The 12,904-nt window shown below is 39.9% G+C and overlaps 2 protein-coding genes across 2 annotated transcripts in view; one reads left to right on the top strand and one right to left on the bottom strand.

Annotated features, from left to right (window-relative positions):
• TIMP4 (TIMP metallopeptidase inhibitor 4) overlaps positions 1-6,293 on the top strand; it is a 103,600-nt gene extending 97,307 nt beyond the window's left edge. The window contains exon 5 of the mRNA XM_078661414.1: positions 597-6,293. Within this exon, the coding sequence (XP_078517540.1) occupies positions 597-794 (198 nt within the window). The 3' untranslated portion in view covers positions 795-6,293. The remainder of the gene's footprint in view (positions 1-596) is intronic.
• SYN2 (synapsin II) overlaps positions 1-12,904 on the bottom strand; it is a 1,086,516-nt gene that overhangs the window by 477,716 nt on the left and 595,896 nt on the right. The window lies entirely within an intron of this gene.

Genomic DNA, 12,904 nt, shown 5'->3' with positions numbered 1-12,904 from the left:
GCTAATTGGGCTCCGCTTTAAAAAAAGAAAAAATAAAGGGATTAGCCCAGGCAGTTGGGTATAAGCAAGTTGCCTTTGAAGAGCGCCACAAGAGAATGGAGGCATTTTGTCCCTATCTCTCCAGGTAAGAGAAACTGCTTGCTCACGGAGCAATCCCAGGGTCAATAGCACACTGTAGGGATGTTGTGAGCTGGCAGAATACTCTCTTTGTGGGCTTGTACCAATATCGCTAGCCCAAAAAGAGTATATTCTGAATGTGACCACCCCAAAGTTCCATCCAGGGTGCTAATAATCAATATTCTACATGCATAACTAAGCCTTCTCACCAAGCCATCACAGCATTTCACGTTTTTCTGGGGATGGATATATAATGGGGATGGATATATAATGCGTGTATTCTCACTCCGCATTCTGGAACAAATGTCTGAAATATAGTTTTTGCTTTACATTACATGACCCCAGTGTAAATGGTTACGTTTTTTTTTGGTCTCAGAAATTGAGCAAAAATTTAGCAATGGAGTGTAAGTGACAGATTTATAAAATGTAATGTTGAAAACACCTTTTATTGACCATCATCCCTAATATTTTTTATTTAGATCACAATATGCTACATGGTGCCCTGCTCTCTGAATACCCCAAATGAGTGCCTCTGGACAGATTGGCTGATAGAAAGAAAGCTATATGGACAACAAGCCAAGCATTTCTCCTGCATCAAGCGAAGTGATGGATCCTGCAGCTGGTACAGAGGAGGCCCTATTCCTGAGAAAGAGTTCATTGATTTGAGTGAACCCTAAAACTATATCTCCTTTACTGCTTCGGAGGCTAAATATTTTCGCCGAGCATAGATCACTTTAATCTTCAAAGTGACGAGGTTGACACTTTCTTTTCATTAGGGAAAAAGTCAAATTCCAGTGTGCTTTTAAAGTACTGAATATGTGGAAGTGGTATTTAGGCAAGCAGGGGACCCGGCATTTTGAATGGCACACATCCAATTATTATATTGTTTCTTTGTGTGCGCATTCATGAAGCCACAAGCTAAGCCTCTCTTTAAACCCTGCCTATCAATATTTATGCGTAAGGACAACATTATAGAGTTGTCCTGACAGGCAAGAATCTAAGTACACATAAAATGTAACATGAATTATCATGTGTTTTGAATAGGTTTTGCAAACCAGTACTTTCTTAAGAGTTATGTTTTTGCTAAACAGTAATATTAAAGTGTCTTGAGAAAGGACAACTAGTTTAATTTGTTTTACAGACATTTAAAAGTTTACAAGACAAGCAGTCCAGCCTAGAATGCAAATATATCCAATGTACCATTAAAACATGGATCCTTTGTTGTGGTTCTGCATTTCTAAACATTCTACGATTGTTTGGTCGGTGTTCGGTGTTATTGAGAAAAAATCATGAATGGAAATTTAACAAACATCCTTTAAAATTATTAAAATATGAAAATGTATTATTTTCCATATTTATGGTCCAAATTGATGCACCTGGGAGAAAGAGAGTTAGAGGATAAAAGATGGCGAAGGCTGGGAGGGGAAGGTTCCATAACTCAATTTGCTCAATCTGGCCCCCTTTACTCTGTATTAAACAAACCGCATGTTTTGCAATCAGTCATTGGAATGGGAGAAGCGTTGGGCAATGTGGGAAATAATTTGAAAAATATCTGCCTAGACATTATTGACAATGCCCCTGTAGGAAACTTCTTTCATCGTTTGTGGTTGCACAAAGGTGACTTTAAAATATTTGCAGTTTAATGCTTTTTTCCATATAAACACATATTATTAGACTACCTTTTCCCGATCTACAACTTTGAAAAGACCAACTTTCTATTTACTGTAGCCTTACATTCTCACGTGCATCATGTTACAGGAAGGACATTGCAGTTCATCTCGGTGTCAGAATGGGTGATGCAGTACAGGGTTAGGGAGAATAATGCTCTAATGCCAAAAGCCTGATAGAGTTGAAAATTAAACAAACTCCAAATTCACAAAATATTTCAAAATGTCAGGAGCAACTCACATAGCTATACCTAATAGTTAGCTAAATATGAAAACCTATTCAAGAGTCCATTTAGTGTGATTTTTTTAAACTTATACAATTCATTTTATTTTGTACTGTTTAAAGTTAGTTCTGTGTTTCTTACAATTACAAAGCATATCCAGCAATGCATTGTGTAAGGACTCGTAAAGTCTAAGTTGAACATGTTTAATTTAAATGCATTAAGTCAGAAACCGTTTGCTCAAAATTCTCTTACATCTATGAAAAAATCCCTTTTTTCACAATGATTACTTTGCACATCACACCTTTGACCCAAATGGAAGTATTTGTTTCTTAAAAAAAACAAAAAAAAACACAGTCAATATTTTCTAATTTACTAACAAAAGTGGTAAAAACTATTTTTATCACTAATTAAAAAAAATGTTTTTAAACCTGTGTCTTTATATCAGTGACCTACCGCTAAATTCAACATTGCCCCTTACCTTGTTTTGCCGTTAGCTTAAGGGAGCTAATTTGCTGTTCTAAATGAATGTATCAACTTATTTGGGCAATAGAGCCAAGTCATTGAAATGGTAAGTTGAGTACTATTGGTCATAGGTCAAACTTCAAACTGTGTTTCCAACCTTATGTTTTTAAAGTAATGTTTTCCAACCCAAAGTGTCCAACGAAAATGTTATCAAGGTAAATATTTAAATTATGCCCATTTTGCAATTGTTTATGTCATAAACATTTTGTGTACATTTTAGTTAAACACTAATATCTCCATTTATATCTGGGGTACTTTGCATTTTATAATTATCTTGTTCCATCCATGCTATCTAAACGGTTTATCTACTGTTATCAAACCTTTTTCCATAGATGCAGATAAGTAAAAACTTGTAAGAGGAGGTAACATTTATGGTTGTGCAAACACGATGGAAGACAAAAGGGGAGGGAATTTCCTGTACCCTGGTCGCAGAAGGCAAAAGGTGGTTGTATTTTTTCATTAGTCTCAGATAAGCTAATCCTTGAAGGGAAGTGTTTGAGCTCCTACCTGAGAAATGCAGGTAAAGACTTACAGTGGATTTTGTCTACAACTTCAAGAGCATCATAAAAGTCCAATATTCCTACATACCCTTAAATCAGGTTTTAGCTCACATCATCACATAATGACTAAAATTACAAAGCTAAGGGATGAGAATTTGTGACAAGTGCACAGAGGAATGTCTACATTATGTATACATTATATTTGTTTGCTGTACTGGTTACTTGCAGTCAGTGTGACAACAATGTTTTGCTCAACAGACTCTCATCCAAAAATTATCACAGCAAAGTGATTTTCTAACTTTTCAGCCTGATGTAAGTGAAGAGTAGGAGTAGGTGACTTCATGTCCTTACAAAGGATAGTAACATGTGGGACTCAAAAGTGTCCCTTTCCTCACCAAGCATAATTGGTGTTATCCAAAACTGCTTATTGACATGAATAAATTGCACTGATCTATTGTCCTATATGAAGATTGATATCATGGACTTGTTCACTTGTTCTAGGACAGAAAATGCAATGCTTCGCATATCCTACTATTACTATTGTTTGGTGAAAAACAGTTGACTGCAACCACCATTAGTTGGTAAGAAACCGCTGACTGCAGTTAAACCTATCTGTAATTATAAGAGTAATTGTAGGCCACCAAACATAAAAAAACAACTTGGCATCTGTAGTTTGCCTTCCAGTCTGCAAGAGGAACATCTCACACAGACATGAGGAGTCAAAAGTCTAGGAGTCATAAGAAAAAGCAATATTTCAAAATTACAACAGATTGTTCAGGAAAAATTCATGTTGTAATGGAAACCGCAATAAAGATCCTTCATAATTACTCTATAGATAGTCAAGTAGGCTGTCTAAAAAAAGGGCTAACTACATCACATATGGTCTTAATTGACATGGTCTGGCTATCACTAGTTACAAGTAATTCCACAACTCCTCTAAATATAGTACAACAATTCACAAGCTCTGCTTAAGTGTGTAATAGGTGAAGCATCAGGTTATCTCATGGGAAGCTATGAAAATATACACCCCCCAAAAAAGCTATGGTCCATGAATGAAAGCATTTTAGTGGTTCTTTGGTTATGCTTTAAGAACAGAGGAAACCAAAAATACCTTGCTCAAGGCCCAACATTATTTAATGGCTATCTGCTTTCAATTCACAAACCTCTAAGTGTAAATGTCCTTAGTGAATCATTAAGTGTATCATTAAAATAATTTAAAGGTTTTAACCCAATAGCGCTGCTGTAATAGAATGTGCATTAGAATGTTACCTTTATGCAAAGGTAGCCTGTACGTGTTCACACTCAGACTCTTACTTATTTACTAACATATTGCCAAATATAAAATGAACTCAAAGCTAGAGGTGAACACAACTGTGGAACTTCATTTTTGCAAATTGTGTTAAGATTTTGTTTTTAAATCAGGAAAGTTGTGAATTTTACATAGTTGGCTTGATTTTAAAAAGTAAAATGTGAAATGGATAGAGATAAATGTATTTATTGCAGGAAAATTGTCAGACAAAATTTCGTTATGCAGGAATCTTCATCCATGCATTGAGTAGCATGAAAGCCACAATCTTCACAACTTCAAGAAGTGTAAAATGTATCATCTTTGCACAACTTTGACAGAAGAATTTTAATTCTGTACACACCCACTCACAACTCGACTTCTTGTATTATGGTATTTCTCTGCACGCTTTTATTCACGTGATACCAATTTTGGAAAAATTTGCAAATGCCATGCAAGTTAGAAAGTCATGCTTGGCACAGATGAAATTATATAACAAAAAATGTATGGATAAAAATTGAGGTGAAGAAAAATATAGTCCATCCATTCTCAACTATATGCATTGCATTGCATGTTCCGGTTTCAATTTGCCACCTTTTATATACTTCTCTCATCTACCTTTGCTGTGTTCATGCTTATTAGAAAACACATTTGTGTAGGGAGACTTTTTCCAATTTGAAATCACACAACAAAGGGAAATATCTGATAAATCACACAGGTTAAGCAGAACATTATTGTTCTCTAGCAATAGTTAATGCAGCTGAGAGGGAGATTAGAGTGAACACTTCTGATAAACATTGATTTCACTGGGGCAAAGATATTATCCATCAAAACATTTAATTCTGTCAGTGAAGTTATTGTCAAACTCCCCACTCCAGCCTGTATCGTCTCTCCTTTTTGTCTATGGATTTAATTTTAAAGCAGAAAAGACTGATTTTAGAGGAGGTAGGCAAATGTATTACTCCTACTCCTTGTTAAAGACACCTGAAAACAACATAGTTACTTCTCAAAAATGAAGCATTAGAAATTCTCATAACAGTGTTTTTCCTATATTTATTGAAATATACCTGGGAATATATTGTACAAATATGGGTAATTATGGTATACAAGTTAGTTATTTCTGCCTTCCCAACTTTGATCTACCTTTCTTAAAAGGTACATTTAGGTGGCATATTTTAGTCTGCTATGGGGGTTCACATTATTTATGCTAAAGTAATTCGCATTGCATGAAGCATAACACTGATTTATTTATTTCCTACGCTTTTAAAATGCATTTTAGGGACCATAAGTACTGCTGCTGTTGATTTTAATTACAGTTGTGATTTAAAGTATATTGTGAAACCTCATTTACTGTTCATATAGTATTCCTAGAAAGACACTGAAATAACTGTGCAGTGCTTTTTTATTGGCTGTTTTTGCGACCACTGCTTTGAGAGGGATGCTATACAATGAAGGTCAGAAGTTTAGTTTTAGTGGTAAATTAAATATGTTTGCACAATTATAAGGTATGATGCTGTCAAACCTTAGTCTATCAATGACACTCCCTGTGATCTTGCAAATTATTCACCCAGTTGGATTTCATCATCAAAATCAAATTAAATGCTGCAGTAAATAAAACTGAATCTTACTGAATTAAAAAGAGGAGACAATGATGATGTAACAGTCCTTGCAATGTGTGCCATTGACAGAAATCAAAATCATTGGTGGTGTAATATCCAAGTCTGTCTGATATTCATTGGCCAGTAGCACCTGCTACTCTTGTACATAAACGTAACAATTTCGCATTATCTGTTTAGCTAAACCAAATTAACACTCATGTATTAATGTAGTACTTTTTGATTACTCATCATATATATATTTTGTTATCAACCATTAGGTCATGGACACCTTCTAATCTAATATACACAATGTGACATTTGTTTTGATGTAATGATGTGTTTTGAAACGATTGTGCAGTAAATGTACATTTTCTACGGTTTCATGCCCCTTTTTTCTTTCAATGCAGTGTCTGTATCAATATTTCCAGAATGATTCGGTTTTGCCCATTTAGTGAAGGGACCTATTCTTAATATCCATCCTGGGGGACATTTAGACAGAACTTTGCCACAGAAAGGAACTGATACTACATCAAATGACATTCATATTAACATTTAGGGTGCCCTAGAGAAAGGTGAGGCCGTCGTCCTAGTCTTCTAGATGTCTGTGCTCTATTTGATCGTCTTAATCACACATCTTCTCTCTAGGCTGTTGGAAGCGGTGGTTTGTTGAATAAATGAAGTGGCTTTTTTGCCTTCTTAATTCCCAACCATCTGGTGTGTGAAGCCTGTGAAGGACATAAGTCAGTGTTTTCCCAGAAGATTTGAGGTGTCCCAAGTGGGTTATATATTTTGTAACTACTCTGACATCTAAATAGAGCATTTGCATAAACTCTTGTATCAACTAGAGGTACATTTGCCTACATATGCAGAAGACAAATATTACTTTGCAACTCAAGGCTGTCTTGGACACAATATCAGCATATTTTAAAAGAGCCTACTTTGCCACATAATACTGTATGCAAGAGAATAAGTAAGTATGAGGCCTTATTGAAGCAAGATGCTTCCTTGTGCTACAAACATAAAACTGAATACCATCCATCCACTGTGTTCATCTACTAGCAATCAAAATGCAAGACATATGCTAGAAATATTTGACTTGTTTCTGTGAATGAAGTAACCTTTATTGTATAGTTCATTGAAATATATTGTTAAACTTAATAAAATAGCTACATGCTTTTGTCTGTTGCAGCCATAGCTATCCCTGGGACAAAGCTAGAACACTCAAAATCTGTTTACATGGTAAACACAATACTGCTTTTACAAAAAGCACTATTCAAGAAACAAGCATAGAAACTAGGTGCCCTAACATTAAGAAAAACAATAAAATGTGGATTTACAGTGCACCATCTACCAATTAAATTCTTCATTACATATACATATGTAAATCACTGCATACTCTATGGATTGTCAGTTGATGTTAGAAAAAAAAACTAAGCAGAAGGCCTGCTCTTGACTTAAGGTCACTGTTCTGAAGGTGAGACACATCTTTCCTTAACATGCTGTAGAGTGATGGAACAGATGTTCTGAATGTCTGCACAAAGGATTTGTTTACTGTTGTTTTACCAGCAGATAATGAGCACCATAGTTGTCTGTCCTTGAATCTGCTACTTTTTTTATCAGTGCTCTGGAGAAATCTGTAAAAAACTTCCATTTGTTTGGACTAGATTTAAATATTGTCATGGATTCAATTTAATTATCATCTTCTATTACATAGACACTAATAATTCATATTTGTGCCTGTTCCTCTATACGAGAAATGCGTAATATCATATCCACTTACATCAATCTTTTCCAGGAACTGGATAGCATTTAGGATTTTGTCTTCCCCCGACATAGTCACGAATCTTCAAACCAATAAATTAGTCAACTCTAATGGATTGCTTTCAGACCACATTTCTCTTGCGTATTGCTATAACTACTCTACCTGTAGCCTATTCACAATGGAAATCTGAAGTATGCAAAGCAGTACTCTTATTGCTTGCTGAATGTTCTCTTACATGCCTTTGTAAATTGGTCCTGAGAACATTTAAAATGGGAATACATTGGAAATTATCAGAGAATATTAAATTACAATTAGTGCAAATAGAAAGGACTGTGCCCTTTTTGCACTTTTACTAATCGAGATTTGTCAGACTGATTCCCAAAAGCAAGTAAGTATATGTAAAAGAGTACTTTAGTACTACTTCCTGTACTCATAAATGTTTTGTGAATTGTCCTCCATTTGCTGAAGAGGAGGGAGAAACCGACATCTTGCTCTTGGGACTTTACAGATGTCAATACAGAACATTGTGCCTCTTACCTGCAAATTAATACTGGTCAAGTTGAAATTCCAAATCTGTGTAATTCTATGGTTCATATGTTTCCAACTGTATGGTTCATCTAGGCATTTATGGCTCTGTTACAAGCTTTATAATTCATACACAGAAATATTTGCCACTGCGTAGAACATTATCTTGACACAAGGAGCAGCAATTGAATTGCTCAGAAGAGGACACTTTCATGGACTGCCTCACACAGCTGGGCCAATACTGCATTTTGGACAAGTGGTGCTTTAGTTACACAATGGCGAAAAGTATGGAGTTCATCCTATGGAATGTGAGTGTTGAATGCATCCCATTTGGTACCTTCATTCAATGTGTACCTCATGCACCTTGGGCATAAAGGTAAGCTGATCCTCCTATTTGCAGATTTAATTTGCCACCATGTTAGTGGCTGGATTACTTCCTATTCAAAATCGCAGACCTGAAACTGTGCCTTGCATGACTCTTGTGCAAGAAAATAGACTATCTTATAACTAACTAATCAGACAATCATGGGTCTCTCTGTGACATAAAGTGCAGTAATATTTATAAAGATAGTTACAATGGTGAGCGTGGCTTCCAATGGTGGTCTTTGTGGTGAATGTCAGGTGTGAAATCCAGTTATTTACTGCTCTCATGTCACAGCATTCACAAACAAAAGTTGTTCATCACAGCGATGGTGTCAAGCAGGGAAGGAAGAAGTCACTTCCCCAGACTTATCCCTGTCTCAGATGCCAGGTCGCTAGAGATCTGACTGAAGTAGAGAAACCACAGATGAGAATCCATCAGTTTTCTCCTTCATTGTGTGGGATCTCCAGAGACCTGAGGGAGGAAGAGGACCACAGGTGACTCTGTGCTGCTCCCAAACACATTCTTCTCCACTAGCTTCAAGTCTTTGCAGCTCGTAACTGACAGGAAAATGCATTCCATGTTGTTGACCAGCTCTCAATCTGCTAGTGAGTGGTGACGATGGTTGGGTTTCGGTAGAGAAGGAATAGAAATTATTATTATTATTTCCACATATAGAACACATGGCTACCCAGGGGGTTTCCCGGCACTAAGCATAGATATAAATGTTTAACTAGAGGATTAGAATAACCAGGTATTTAGACTCCTACGAAAATACAGCAAAGATGTACAGTGTCTTAGGAATTTTGGTAGGGCATTCCAAAGCTTATGACCTAAATATGCAAAGGAACGACCTCCTATACATGCTGGGTGGATTCTGGGAACAAGGCAGAGAGCCTTATTCCAGGATCTTATTTTCCACCTGGACAGATAGTGATTCAGCAGACCCTGGACATAGAGAGGTCCTAGTCCAGCCCCGGCATTGAAAATTTTAATTTGAACTCTCTTTTCAATTGGAAGGCAGTGCATTTCACAGAGGAGAGGCGTAGATGGGGCATACTTCGGGAGCCGATACAGGAGTCTCGCAGCTGAGTTCTGTATTACCTGTAGGTGACAAATAGATGATCGATTCCCAAAAAGAGAATGTTACCACAGTCAACTCGTGAGAGTATTAAGGCTTGAAACAATGTTCTTTGTGCTGTGTGAGGAATGATCCAAATGATCTTCCTTACCCACTTCATCACAGCAAAACAAATGAAGGCCACTTTGGCCACTTGGGTTGCATAGAGAGGTTTTCATCCAGCCAGAACCCCAAGCTTTTTACTTTGGGAGATAGTGTTGGGAGAGTCCCTAGGGACTCAGGCCAGTGTTGTGAATCCCAGAGCTGTGGATTCCTACCTAGCACCATAACCTCGGTCTTATCATTGTAGAGTTTAAGCGATTGCTAGCCATTTGGGAAGCAACTTTGTGTGTCATCCGCGAATCCCAATGAATACAGTGTCAGTCCGCAACTCTTCACCACATCCACGAGATGGCGGATATACAGATTAAACAACATGGGCTCAAGAGGCCCGGGGCCAAGGGGCCCAGAGGTCAAGGCACAGATCCCTGACCTTTCTTCTGATGAAAAAACTTGGAATGACCTACCTTCCATGAAGGTCAGCCAAGCTAGGGCTGTTCTATCAAGGCCCGTGTCACCAGCCTATCCACCAAGCTGGAGTGGTACACAGTATCTAATAATAATAATCCACATTTGTATAGCGCACAATCACCCGTTAGGGTCTCTAGGCGCTGGGGGCCGTCGGGAAGATTAAGCAAGCTATTGCCCAGAGTCACATGGTGCTGGGCTAACCTGCCGCCGGAGCCGGGGATCGAACCCTGATCCCCAGATTCCAGCGTCAGTCGCCCTGGCCGCGGCGCCACACCTCTTCCTCTGCACATCTAAGGCTGTGCAGAGATCTAACAGAATCAGCGAAGCTGTACCACCCTTATCTAGGAGTTGTTTTAGGTGTTCTGTGACTCCTAGGACAGTGGAATCCGTACTGTGCCCGGCCCTGAAACCTGTCTGAGACTGGTGAAGGAATTGCTGGACTTCCACAAAGGTGGTGAGCCGTGGGTTTACATGCTTTACCCAAATTTTGGAAAAGACGGGCAGCACGAAGATGGGTCTAAAATTAGTCCAATTTGTTGGATCTTGATTGGGCTTCTTTAGAAGTGGGAGGACCATGGCATGTTTTCACGACCATGGAGCACAGCCCTCATGAAGTGAAGAATTGAGCAAGTCTACGACCTCTTGCAACAAGTCTGGATCTAGAAACCCCAACCTGACTGGAGGAAGCTGGTCTAGGGGAAAACCTGATTTGATTGATAGCAAGATGGACAAGAATCCAGAAAGGTCAAGCTGAGGCAAGGACTCAATTTTTGGGGCTGGGACTGACATATCCTGAGGAGGAATAGGAACAATCAAAGGGTATGCCCCATGCCACTATCAGTATCCTCAGCTTGTATCCCTGCCTTGTGGCTCACTGCCAATTGCAATTAAATTATAGTCACCTTCCCAACAAAAAAAGTGAGCTAGTTCTGCACAGTTAGAGTGGGGAAAGATGAGGTGCAGAGGAAAATTTGCTCGGGTCAGTCAGTTCTTTGACCACATGAAAAAGCATCTTAAGATAATTCTAAGCATGAGAAATTTTATCTGAGTAATAAATGCCAGTGCTGCTCTGCACAGTGTGTAATATTTATTAATAGCAGTTTTATATTTGGCTTTAGCCTCCAGGCTGTACATCTTACTCCAGAGTCTCGAAACACTTGCAAAGATTTTCTCTAAATGAAGCATGCCATTGAAAGGGGCCGGAGGATAGGATCTCACTGAATCCTTATATGTTGATGGAAGAACAGACTCCAAGCAGTTTCTTACATAGGGGCCGACTATGATTGCGGTTTTTCCGCATCCTCCGGGCCGGCGGAAGCCACCGCCGGCCCAGAGGATGCGGAAAAACCGCTGCGGAGCCTCCAAAGACCCACCGCCATATTAGGATGGCTGGTGGGTGTGGAATTCCGTCCGCAGCTTTTCCGCCGCGGTCGCCTTCCGACCGCAGCGGAAAAGCTCTAACATGGCTGGCGGTGTCTATAAGACACCGCCAGCCATATTAGGATGGAGTGAAAGACATGCTTTTCCGCGGCGGCTATTCTATCGTGGAAAAGCATACGGACTTTCACTTCGGGGGCGCGTTGCGGGCCCCCTGGGTGAAGGGGAGGTGGGGGGTGCACATGGGGGGTACCTATGGTACCCCCCTGCATTTGCGTGCACAAAGCAGCAGGCACTGCGCGGTGCCTGCCGCTTTGTGCATGCAAATGTGATGCATGCATTTTTGACCTTGCGGCGGGTGCAGCTTGAAGATGCACCCGCCGCAATGTTATAGATAGAGGATGTGACCGCCACCCTGGCGGTCACATCCTAATCTGCTCGGAGGGAACGCCGCAGCCCTTGCGGACATTCCCTCCTCCTTGACTTGAGTCCGTCCGCGATCATAATCGGCCCCTAAGTATGGGCGAATTTTGCAGATTTGCGGTCCGCAAATTTGCGTGAAATTGCCCAAAAAATCAGTGAGTTCGCGAAAAATCCGCGAACTTACGGATTTGCACAAATTACTGTTTCTACTGGCTAACCGTAAGTGCTAGCTCGTTGGGTAAATGTATAGTTCTTTTCCAACACTGCAGCTGCGAAAGGGCCAGAAGAGTTGTCTCCAGTGACCATGTGTGTGTTACTATGCCATCGCGCCGAAGGGCGCAGGGGTCCCTTGAGTGAGCTGTCCATCATAGTGAGTAAATGGCGGGAAGACGGTGCACACCGCTAGTGTGTGGCGGGGCCAAAGAGCGGGGCTTTTATGCGAGTTCACATGCCTCTTGTGTGTAAAAAAGGTCAGAGACCGATCAGAGCAGCAGATGAGGAGAAAGAAGCTCCTGGACACAAGAACTGCACGGGGATTGCGCTTGTGAAAGTGAAGGATGCAAAGGCTTCTATCCAGCATTACAGCTAATTTTCAACGGTAGATATGGGGAGAAAGCACACCTGCCCAGCGCCGGGGTCCCTTGAGTGAGCTGTCCATCATAGTGAGTCAGGGCGGGAAAACGGTGCATACCACTAGTGTGTGGGCAGGGCCAAAGAGTGGGGCTTCCATGCGAGTTCACATGCCTCTTGTGTGTATAAAAGGTCAGAGACCGATCAGAGCAGCAGATGAGGAGAAAGAAGCTCCTGGACACAGGAACTGCACGGGGATTGCGCTCGTGAAAGTGAAGGATGCAGAGGCCTCTGTCCAGCATCACAGCTAATTTTCGACGGT

This window comes from Lissotriton helveticus, chromosome 9 (assembly GCF_964261635.1).
Source record: "Lissotriton helveticus chromosome 9, aLisHel1.1, whole genome shotgun sequence".
Classification (NCBI taxonomy): domain Eukaryota; kingdom Metazoa; phylum Chordata; class Amphibia; order Caudata; family Salamandridae; genus Lissotriton; species Lissotriton helveticus.
Note: the sequence above shows the minus strand (reverse complement) of the source record. Positions and strands in the feature narration are given on the sequence as shown.